Here is a 12,500-nt window from a genome sequence, read left to right as displayed (position 1 = left end):
GGGCTACTGTGACGATGATTAGTTGTGGAAAGATGCAAAGCGTTAGCCTCAGTGAGTAACTAACCGCTCCATCCGTGCATACATAGCTATAGACTGAGTTTTATCCCTCAATCCCTTTTTCTTTTTCTTATAAAGGTTTTTCTTAGTTTCCTACCCATAGCAGGAGACCATTACCCGTAATGTCCGTAATGGGAACTAAATGGTTCCTGCCCATACTGCAATATCGCGGGTTTTGTCTATTGAGGTAAGATCGTGTTACTTTGCGCTCTTCGAACACACGCGATCTTACGGCATCTGCATTCTTTCAGCATCGTAAAGCTAAGAGAATGTCTTGTTTGCAAAGTCTTCTTCCAACTAGAGATCATAACACGCCATCCTTCTCAAAGATATGAAATGTATCAACTTTTCTTAATATAATTGCAATACCAATTCAGTGATGACAAAAAATCTTGCATGATTACCTTCTCGTCAGACATTCTGAATCTTTTTGCGCCGCTGTGGTCAGAGACCGTGGCATACCAGTGAATATCGTAGTTACAGGTTTTACCTGCAAATAACAAAAAATCTCAAATGGGAACGACGAAATTTCGTGTTACGACACTGGCATACTTCCAAAAAAAAAGCCAATGGAGAAATAATTGCTCTCTTTTCAAGTTGAAATCTAACTGGTAAAATGACTTCAGTGAATTGGCTTGACTTACACTAGAAATAGACAGTGAAATCTGCCACTCAGCTACTTAACAAAGCGATGTGATGAAGTTTGCTTACTATGTGGTGCCAGACTCCAGGTTAGATCTCCATGAAATTTCGTACCATTGGCTCTGAGAGAAACATGAATATTTGTTGGTGGGTCCAAGCCATCGTAATCTGAAAAGAATTGTTCGTCATTCTCAACTTATTTGAAGCTTCCAGTACGACAGATAAACGGGTTTCTCTGCTAAAGAAACCTTTGGTGCTGCGTCTATGAGTAACCGAAGAAAACGGCAACTGAAATTTGCTTGAATCAAACGAGTGGATTAAAGTAAATTGACCATCGTTAGGAGATTTGAGAGCTGATGTTTTGAGCGTTTTCCCTTCATCGCCGACAGCGAATCTACACTTCTTCAAGTTACTTGATTTGACGAAGGGATAACACTCGAAACATCAACTTTCCATTGCCCTACGCATATACGCCCACAGCTTTTGAGTAACATTTTCAAGACGATGCCCAATTTCGAGTGATTAGTTTATTCTCAAATTAGCTGTGAGGGACGTACTAAAGATAGCGCGAGGTCACGGTGAATTCACCATCCATTAATTAATTGCAAAAACCAAGGTGGGTAAGAGAGCGAATTCCATAATAATTACTTGAAATCTATTTTTAGATCTAGCCTGGCTGCGAAGGTTATTTTAATTTGTTGTTACCATGACTGCGCCGTCCACTTTTACACCAACTGACCAATCAGGTGTCGTATTTGAAATAACAAGGCAGGACACGGTACTACGGTACAGCGGAGGGGTTGGCGCAGTGGTAAGATCTCTGCCTTCCAACCCTAAGGTCCCGGTTCTGCCGAGACTGGAATATTTGGCGACCTTCTTTCCCGCTAAAGTTCACTCAGCTTTCCATCCTTCCGAGGTCGGTAGAATGAGTACCAGCATGCATGGACTGCTTACAAGTGGCTGCAATTTGCGCCTGTATATGCTTCCAGTCCGCTGGGGGTAAATTGATCATTGTAAAGCGCCTTTGAGACGTTAGTGATAAGGGCGCTATATAAATGCACCACTTTACTTTTACTTTTTTACTTTTACTAATAACAGATTTCAAATAATTTTCATCAGAATAGTACCCTGGTCCAGTGCTGGTTTTTCTTGAGCCGCGAGAGATTCGCGAAGCGGCGAAGACGAGTCGCGAAACGCCGAGAAGAGAAAAACCCCTAGTTACCTTGGACTTGAATCTCGCTTTCATGCAGACGCAAGCTGTCAAACGCGTCAAATTGATGTTTACAAAAGGGACCGATGGCAGCTTAGCAATCAAGCGTCCCCTAGGTATTTTAATCAAACCAACCAATCATAACGATTTGCGTGTTTGTCGCGAGTGCTTATATTTTGCAAAAAAAAACAAAAAAACGCAAAATCCGTTTTTTGGATTTAGGAATCCGTTTTCGGATTTTCCCCAATCTTAATCTGTGAAAATCAGCAATTCAAACCCATTGAGAATAAAAAGTTTCGTTCCAGACATTCCCATAGCATTTAAATGTGAATGCTACATTATAATCTAAATACAATACATAATAAATTGGAATAAAAATTGGAATAAGGTATAACATTGAGTTAGCCGATTTGGTCTATTGCTTATGATTTTCCCGCAAAACTTGGTTAAAAATAGACACTTTTGACGCACGATGGGGACAAACCTAATACCAAATTCTTACTATTGGGTAATGGATTCTTGGTTAAGCTGTTGTTTCAAGGCTGGAAAATTACGACAGATTTCTTTGTCCTTTTCCCCTCAATCAGACGTCTTCGGCCCTTGAGACGTGTACTGCTTCACCTATAATTCTACTAGTCATGTAGGCTTTTAATAATGGTACTCACCATTCAATGTCACCATCCATTTCCCGTCATGACGGACTTGGAGCCCTTTGACAGTAACCACGGCAACTGCCACTTGAATGCGGAAACCTTTCTCTAGGTCGTTCAAGTGGATTGGCAGCACCTTGAACTAAAGAATAGTAAAGTTAATTAGAAATGCGAAGCTCCTAAAATCAGCCATTTTATAATTTAATCAAGAGTCAATTAACCAAGAGTAAGAATCTGGTATCAGGTTTCCGCCATCAGCGTCAGAAAAGAGTCTATCTTTAAACCAAGTTTTGTGGGAAAATAAACAATAGACCGTGAAATTTTGTACCAAATTCAATTCTTTCGGGGTTAAGATTCTTTGTGAATTGTAACTGCATTATTATGTAGCATTCACATTTAAATGATATGGAAATACATGCAACAAATCGTTTTATTCCCAAAAGGTTTGAAATAAGTGCAACGTTGAGTTAGCCGATTGTTTAGTTTCCTGCAAAACTACGTTTGAAATATAAACAGTTTTCTGAGGCTTATGAGGACAAGGCCAATTTGGGTAAAACTAACTCTTAGATATTGGACTCTTGGTTTAATAATATAAATGGAAAAGTTCTCCATTCTGATTGGCTAAGAGAAATGCAGTTTCGGATAACACAATGCAGAAAAGAGGTGAGTCAATGTAAAAAGACATTAATAACAAACGTACCAGGAACTCAAATTGGTCAATGATCAAAGAAATCCACAGATAGCCAATCAAATGCTGACCCTGGATGGCGCAATGTTTGCGTGATTCTTGATATATTATTGCATGTGTAAGGCCGGTTCTACACGGTACGATTTGTCGGCCGGTTTTGTCGGGCCGATAAATAGTTTTTCTTCCAAAGATCTTCCCGTTGTTCTTTTAGTATCTACCATTTTGAAAGCTTTAATTTTTTAAGTAGCTGTGCGCATTACCCACTCGCATACCGTTTGATTAACATGGCGGTTTCTCTCAGTGTCGGCCCGACTTAAAAAAATATGCTACAGTGCAACAGGTTTTTTGAAGCGGAGCGATTTTCATTGCTCATCGGCTGTCAAAATACACGCAAAAAATTGCTCTCCGACGCCGTCGGGCCGATAAATCCACAGGCATCCCAAGCTCAGTGTGAGCATGGCCGACAAAAATATAAGGATTTGTATGGGAATCCCGATTATAATAAAAGCCTAAGAAGATAATTATATGAAAAAAAATCTCAATTAAAAAGCCTAAGCTTATTGCCATTGAGGATAGTTTCCTTCCAATGTGGTTATTTTTCAGATCCGACGCGATTTTAGCCATTTTTAATTTCTGGGTTGTCAACGGTTATAATTATAACCGTTGACAACCCAGAAATTGAAAAACTGCTCAAATCGCGTCGGATCTGGGAAATAACCACACAGGAAGGAAGCTACCAACAAATTGTGAATTTGTTCGCCTTTGAAAATATTTACTCGTGCTCATTTAGATCAAATTATACTCGAAATCACGTGAATACCTATACCGTCATCAGTCTTTTTCTGATAGTGAGTTCAAATGCAAAACTTGCACTAGTATTGAAAAGGAGGAAATGCAGTTTCTCCTGTGCTCCTTGATTGGTTAAAGGTATTCTCTCCACTCTGTTAAAGTGCCCATAACCTTTTTTTTAGACTGTCAGTGTCAAGATAATCTACAGTAAAGACGTTCTGCGCAAAAAAATTGCGGTTTGCTTATAAACCGAATTTTTTACAAGTTTTGAAAATGCTATATTTTTGCGGAACATTTTCGCCGCTTACTAAGAAGGACGACAAGCTCACAATTTTGTGCATTCATGTTAGTACGAGGAGTGAGCAGGTACCGTAATGTTCAAATAGCCAATTGTTGACTATAAGAACCCTACGGCGCTTCTTCTCCTACATAGAATTTCTCAGAGCCTTTTGGGTCAAGCGCTGACTCGAAATAGTTAGCTTTCATAAACTTTTCGGGTGACAATCCCTTTTCACATATTTTTTAAACTAAGTAAAACTTTAGTAATGTCGTTTGGCACTTTATACACACGAAACTAAGTGTCTCACCTTATTTTGGAGTATTCATCTGGGACCGGTTGCTCTAAGCCTGATTAGCGCTACCCGTTTGTTAAGAGGTATCAAAAAATGTACGTTTCCATGGTATTTAACGCTGGTTAGCACTAACCATGCTTGGAGTAACCCAGGCCATGTCACAACCGTACCATATTGTTACCAAGAAGAATCGAGAGAAGACTAAGGCGAACGGTGAACCAAAGTGATGGGAAATTTGAATGTTTTCTAGTTTCATTTTTAAATCGTGTTTTGGGCAAATCCCTTTTATTTTTCAGTGAAACGTCTTTGAGAGATGTGTAGAAAGTAAAAAAGAAAAAGGTTATGGGCCCTTTAACGACTCAACACCTATAGTTGCTTCGAGAATTGATTGGCCAGTTTTCGCCGCGAACGTTTTGTTTGCGGTAACATTTACTAAACGCGTTTCTTGAATTTAACGCTATACTGACTCAGTCTAGATCTGGGTTCTGTATGATTCAAGTACCATAGAATCTTGTCATGAAACAAAATAGGCCATCACACTGATAAGCTTTTCTGCCTTCGTAAGTTTGGTTTGACTGAAACGAGAGAAAATACGTTTTTTACGTGGGAAGATTGCATAGCATGCAGGGTTGAATGCAGGAAGAAGCCAAAAACTAAAAAATGGAGTAATAGTGGATTTATAAATCCCTTACTGCTCGCTCGCGTATTTTTTCTCGCTAACTTTGAGGCTCAAAAAAATACTGCGCAACTCGAAAAATATTCATCCGTATTATATGTTAAACTATAAGGTGTGTATATCTCATTTGGTCATTGTTGTTTACTTTGAACAATGAAAGTCCACCTTATGGTATACTTTGAGTCGAAGTCTAGACGAAGGTGTTGTAAAGAGGCATGATAGATGTTAAATTCAAATAATGCTAAGCTAAAATGGCTCGAAGAAGCAAGTACGGATTTTTGGTTTTCATCTCGGCTTTTTCAAATCTATTACTAATTCGTATCCTTCTTGGATACTCTATTCCACTCATGTCGTGTCATTTGAAAAATATATCACTCGCAAAGCAAACCCATCAAAGAGAGCGTTTTTGGAGTCTCGAATGTTGTCACACGTTATGCCTAATTTACTTACATCAGCGAACAGATCATTAAAGAAATTTCTGTGCTGCGTAACGTAGACGGGGAGTGAGACATGATTCGTTGATAAATTTGGTTGCATTACACGAGTTCAGTGGTTAAGGCGGTAAACCACCATAAGAAGATGTGAGCAGACGTTTCGAGCGTTAGCCCCTTTAGTTATATTTTAACATATTCTTGTGGAAGTTGAGAATAAATGAAAGGCTGTTAACCAAACGATTTTTGAGGGAATAAAACTAGCCGTTTACACAGCTGGTATCGAACAAACACCAGGATCGCAAAAAGTTCCCTGACATCGACTTTCACGAAAAGCTGCTTACAGTACCAAACAATAGCAGGTGTCGATAGCTGCTAGTTCTAAAACAGGGAATGGGGAATCAGGAAATGGAAAGGGAAAACGAACAACGGGGAATGGGGAACGGGGAATCTCTAAAATAGGGAATCTCTACAAGAGGGAATTACTAAAATAGGGAATCTCTAAAAGTGGGAATTACTAAAATATGGAATCTCTAAAAGGGGGAATTACTAAAATGGGTAATCTCTAAAAGGGGGAATTACTAAAATGGGTAATCTCTAAAAGGGGGAATTACTAAAATAGGGAATCTCTAAAAGGGGGAATTACTAAAATAGGGAATCTCTAAAAGGGGGAATTACTAAAATGGAGAATTTCTAAAAGGGGGAATCTCCAAAAGGGGGAATCTTTAAAAGGGGGAATTACTAAAAAGGGGAATCTCTAAAAGGGGGAATTGCTAAAATGGTGAATCTCTAAAAGTGGGAATTAATAAAAAGAGGAATCTCTAAAATGGGGAGTCTGTAAAGGGTTAATTACTAAAATGAGGAATCTCTAAAATGGGGAATCTCTAAAAGGGGTAATTACTAAAATGGGGAATCTCTAAAAGAGGGAATCTCTAAAACGGGGAATCTCTAATATGTTTTCAACTCCGAAGAAAGTGTGACAGTCATCAATCACCGGGTAGGAAATGAATGGCTTTCAGATAGCGCTTCATATCTATCGATCAGCAGCTGGCAACTTCTTGCTACGATCGCAAGTCTCACATACAGTATATTTATTTAGTATATGTATCCACAAAACGACGCAGCATTGAAGGTTGTGAACAAGCCTTAGACCTCCCTTGGCTTTCTTTCTTCATCGCTAGCCGTATAATGAAAGAGGGGGCTTTGCGGAGTGTTCACAAGCCAACATCAGTGGCACTTTCGCTTCAACTTGAAAGAAATTCAGTGTCAACAAAAAAAAAAACATATTTCTTAAGGCTCGTTTACACAGAGCGATTTTATCGAGCGACAAGAGCTGCGATAAAATCGCAGCAAAGTTGCACCAAATTTCGAGCATGTTCGAATTTGCGGCGACAAGGCTGCGATCTGTCGCGCTGCAAATCGCAGTGAAATCGCCGGCTGTTCACATGCGCGATTTGCTGTCGCCGTAAAAACGCCGTTCGATCGCAGCTCTTGTCGCGCGATAAGATCGCTCTGTGTAAACGAGCCTTTAGGATGTAGCGTCACTTTACGTTTCAAGGGATTCATATTAGTCGGCCTTCGCGAGCTAACAGATCGGCCTTGCAAATTAGCAATTTATAATTCTTTGCAATGAACACCGCTCCCTTTTTGCTGTGTTAAACTAGTCGATTTTTACACCCACGATCCGCAGGCATCTTACGAGGTAGGGCAACAAATAATTAAATTGGTTGTCTGCAAATAGAAATGGTGGGAAAACATGATGGTGTTTACTTTTCTCGGACGCATACAAATAAAGCCATCGCAATTGGACCGATTCATGCAAGAGTAGTCTACAATTAAATTCAACAGATGAGAAAATGTAGGATCCAAAGCATCCTCGTGTTATATAGTTAGCTTATCGAGTCATTTCCTTAATACTTTTAATTGTGTGGTACTCAATTAGATGGATACCTCACCGTTCACACGCACACAAACACATAAAGAGGAAATTTGAGCAGTAGATGACGAAAGGCATGAAAAACCAATTAAAGAAATACTAAATTCTCCCAAAGATGTTTCGATGGCGTGAAAACCATAAAAAAATATATTTTCGCGACAGGCTATGTTTTGTCTTGTCTCAGCCGAGTTGATGTTTAAAAAGTGATCATGGTTGAGTTTAAGTTTCCCTTGGCTTTTCCCAGTAAAAGGAAAAGGCTGGACGGATTTGCTGGTTTGCCTAAGTTTCGGTGGGAAGACCTCGTCGGCCAAGAAGTGATAGGTCAAGGGACCTTTGGAGCGGTGTTTTTGACTAAGTTTCAAGCTGAAGGATTCCCCATTTTAGTAATTCCCCCTTTTAGAGATTCCCCATTTTAGTAATTCCCCCATTTTACAGATTCCCTATTTTAGTAATTCCCTCTTTTAGAGATCCCCATTCCCCATTCCCTTTTTAGAACTAGCCGCTGCTAGACTACCGTTTTAAACGCCCGGAAAACATCTGTTGGCTTCCTGTGAAAAAAACAAAAGCGTAATTTCATAATAACTCTAAAGAAAACAGCTGCATACATTTGATAGCACTTCTGCTTGGGATGAAAGCACGATAACAATAGTTAGCGTTAGCACATCAACGGAAAATGGCAAACAACACTTCAAATATAACCGAATCACCAAAGGATCAGTGCCGGGCAAATGCCAATTCGAATATATATTTTGGCTTTCACATAAGTCTCGTAATTTTTTCACTCGCAGGCAATTCTTTGGTGTTCAGAGCTTTCTACAAATTTGCCAGTTTGAGAACGGCGTCAAACGTAATTGTTGTGAGTTTGTGCGCTGCAGATAGCTTAATCCCGATGGTTTATATTCTCCGCATCGCAATGAGGCTGTCTCGCTGTCATTCCTCAACGTTTCTTTGCATAGTGAGTGGATGGGCCTGCTCTTTTCTTCTTTCCGTGATCATCCTTCATCTAGCGTTGATTAGCGTCGAGCGTTTCATCGCTGTCAAGTTCTCCTTGCGGTATCACTCTATTGTCACCTTTCGCCGAGCAGTTGTGATCTCCATCACTGCTTGGCTATGGGTTTTGGCTGTAACTATTATTCTGCCACAAATTATAAAAGCTATCAACAAGCCTGAGCCTATCTTTTCAAAGGCTTTTCATCCATGCTTCAACAAAAAAGCACACCTTATCAAAGGATACCTGGTCTTCTATACCACAACGGTCTTGTTCGTACCTTCGGTGATCATTTTATCTTCGTACAGTTACATATTTCTTGTATCACACAATCATCGAAAGCGGATCAGAGAACAAAACAACACTCTGAAGCAGCAATTAAGAGCATCTTGCACTCTGGGAATCATTGTAGCCCTCTGCCTGACCAGTATAATTCCTCTTTTGGTTGTAGCAAGCCTTCGAATATCCGGAACTTCAGACCTTAAAATTGCCAAACATGTTGCTTTCGATGTTGCATTTGGTTTGAACGCAATCTGTAACCCAATTATCTACGGCTGGAGAAATGAGAACTTTAGAAACTCGCTTCGAACACTTCTGAAGTGCGCTTAGGCGAGGAGCTTCGACAAAGGAAAGAGGTGGCGCATTCAGGAAGTGCTCTCAGAACTCTTCAAAGGCCTTTTTAAATCCCAGTCAGAAATGCTGAACAAAGGATTTTATTTTACGAATAATTTCATTTGAAAATGAAAAGTTCATTTAGCATTGCGTTCACCTGAAACGGCGAACTGCAAAGAGTTTGTCATAGTAATCCTTACTTATACGAGGAAACTTGCGATCATAATTACTTGTTTATAATATAAAGGGCAAAATTTTATTTTATATAATAGCCGGGTCGCATTACAGACGAATTTTTAATTTGGCTGGTTTCAAAACAGCTGGAAAATTCAAATTGCAAGACCTGAAATAAAATTGATAAATAAAATGTACGATCGCATTTCCATCAAGCTAATATGCAAATGCCAATCACACAGGCAACTGGCACAGGCAACAGGCAGCTGGGAAACAACTGTCTTCCGTCGGTCACCTTTGTTTTTTGAAAATTCGAAAAATCGGTCAGCCCCTCCCAAGCACACCGGCGTCTGTGATGTTTTTTCCGAATTTGCAATTTTTTGAAAAAGCACAAATGAGGGCGGGGGCTGCATTAGAAAAAAGGCGTTTTGAGAGATTTTAGTCCTAGAGGAAAAAGGTTTTTGCAAAATCGTGTTTAACCCGGGCCTTAGAAGGCCAAAAACGCACGCTATTGCGTAATTTCGAAGGAATTCGAAGCCATATGCATTTCAGTGTTCAATCTGTAGCAATAAACTGTAAAACGCAGGAATCAGCCAAATGAAATTTTGTTTTTGTACAACAACGCGAAAGTAATGAAACCAACCTTTATAAAAAACATCACTACATAAAAATTCTAGAAAATAATGAAAGTAATTTTGTCCAGGGCAATTACTAAAATTAATGAAAAATGCCCTCTCTCTCTCAGCCATCAGCGTCTTTCCCTCGCACAAGCACAAGCCGAAGATAAGAAGCTTAATATGGGTTGTTTCTCTCTATTGCGAAGAAAAAGAAAATATCTACATATTTTAGAAGTAAATTTGGTTTAGTGATTCGGTTAATTTTTCTAATCGACTTAATTCTTATATTTTCTTTGTTAAAGCATAGCTAGCTAGTCGAGGGACAGGTTATGAAGTCTTTACAACCTTCAAAAGCGAACGATGTTGTCGCAATCGATGCTGAATTGACCGTGACAGTGCACAATCTTTTGTTTTCCCTTTGCACGGATTCGTAAAGTAGTACAAATTAGTTGCGCGCATAATTTCATCGAAAAGGTGATTGAAAACATGAAACGATAAGCACGTATTGACTAGCCCCAAGGAAAACAGTGAGTTTTGTTTCCCCGAGACCCTCAACATTAAGGGGCGAGAGGAAACAAAACTCACTGTTTCCCGTGGGGCCAGTCATTAAGTGTCTTGTTGTACCTTCCAACTCAAAAAAGAACAATAAATGGATGTCAGCTTACGATTTTATTGCAAAATGTTACAAATTTGCCGCTGTTTCAAACGTGCACGACCTGATCACGTGCGAATCAAAAGTTCAAGTCGTTGTTTCCCTAGGTAGTTAGTGAATCTTGAGCAATGACACGTGACACGTTCTCCTCCAATCGGAAAACACATTTGAGTTGGGAGATACAACAAAGAAACTTGTCGAGTTTCATAACCATCTCCATGCTTTAACTATCGTTAAAGAATTATTATAATGAAACACAAAAGTATTCAAATACCAAACTGTTTTGAAAAGCATATCGTACCTACCAGGAGCCCATAATTGGCTCCTGTTACGTACAATATGTACATATGGCATCCCATAATTATCTGCCTCAAGGGAATGGAATCAAATATGGCCGCCGTATATTAATAGATCTAGAAACGTCAGTTATCAGTCACGCGTAACGTCTGTGTTCATGCCTAATACTGAAAGAGGATTTACTTATTCCTAAATTATAGCATTGTTAAAACGTTTCCAATGTTCTACCACGTACAAAAACAAATAAAAATACGTAGTTACGTGATTGACCTTTCCACAAAGGGGCTTATGCGCCGATCAAATCGAAACTTCAACACGTGTTGGACGAGATGGAAGAGTTTAAAGGAAGAGCAAGGCCGTAGCTAGAAATTTTTGACTGGGGGGGGGGGGGAGGGGAGGGTGAGCAAAGAAGTGAGCAAAGAGGGGAGGGTGAGCAAAAGTCGTTACGAGGGTCTGGGGGGGGGGGGGGAAATGCTCTCCCAGAAAAATTTGAGATGCAGAGGCACGGAAGTGCTACTTTCATAGATATTTCGTAATAAGTAAACGTTAATCAGTCCAAGTTTAGAAAGACAAGTACTTTTAGAGCGGTTCAGGTTTTGTAAACTGCTGGTTTTACCAGAAATTTTTGTTTACCCAATAAAGTTGTATTATTATTATTATTATTGTTATTGTTATTATTATTATTATTATTATTATTATTATTATTATTATTATTATTATTATTATTGGAGACTTTATTGAAATATTCTCAAATGATTTTACAACCTTTGCGGGCCTGTAGGCCTGGGCAATGGTGCTCATGTTAGTATCCTATAAAACCTTATGATGGTCAATCTAACAAATTACGGTGTAATATTGCAAAACTAAAAAACAAAAGTAGCAAAATTCATAGAATGATCCTTATAAACAATAAAAAAGAAAAAAAAATTTAAAAAAACAATGCAAATAAGATACTATATACATCTTTATCATCCATAAACGGCTTTAACAAAATCAGTCTATGAGAGAAACCTTTTTACTATTTCACAGTTTTGAGAGATGATCCACTTTTGCGAGAGTTCAATAGTTGTCTTTGCTAAGTTGTTATCCAATATGCTGGTAAGTTCTTGTTCAAGATCCTTGTAGTAAACTGCGAGAAAATCAAAGACTTCTGTAATGAGCTTTACTTTATGACCTGGGTATAAGTTCTTAATACCTAGTTTTAAATCTATATATTTATCTTTCTTGTGTTTAGTTCTCATTGTGATTTTTCCTGGGTTGCATATTGTTCCTTCTATGATGATCCATTCTTTATTCTTTTTGTCCAACACACTGATATCCGGTCTATTTGCGCCATTCATTGGACTTTTTCCAATTTCCAGGGTATGTCCCACAAGATCTTTGCCTCGTTATTCTCTTGGCTTGGTTGCGGATAAGATTGCTTGTACCACGGATTAGAATACTCAGATTCTTCAAATTTGTATCTTTCCGGTACAGCATGGTAAACGGGGCGTAGCATTCTGTGGTGTC

At 39.0% G+C, this 12,500-nt stretch overlaps 1 protein-coding gene across 1 annotated transcript in view; it reads right to left on the bottom strand.

Moving 5' to 3' along the window:
* The window catches only part of LOC138006985 (uncharacterized), a 29,114-nt gene extending 26,439 nt beyond the window's left edge, over positions 1–2,675 (bottom strand). The window contains exons 1-3 of the mRNA XM_068853635.1: positions 2,575–2,675; positions 769–867; positions 462–547 (exon numbers count right to left, since the gene is read on the bottom strand). Of these exons, the coding sequence (XP_068709736.1) occupies positions 462–547; positions 769–867; positions 2,575–2,590 (201 nt within the window). The 5' untranslated portion in view covers positions 2,591–2,675. The remainder of the gene's footprint in view (positions 1–461; positions 548–768; positions 868–2,574) is intronic.
* Positions 2,676–12,500: the final 9,825 nt, after the last annotated feature.

This window comes from Montipora foliosa, chromosome 6, assembly GCF_036669935.1.
Source record: "Montipora foliosa isolate CH-2021 chromosome 6, ASM3666993v2, whole genome shotgun sequence".
Classification (NCBI taxonomy): Eukaryota; Metazoa; Cnidaria; class Anthozoa; order Scleractinia; family Acroporidae; genus Montipora; species Montipora foliosa.
This window is presented reverse-complemented; position numbering and strand designations above follow the sequence as displayed.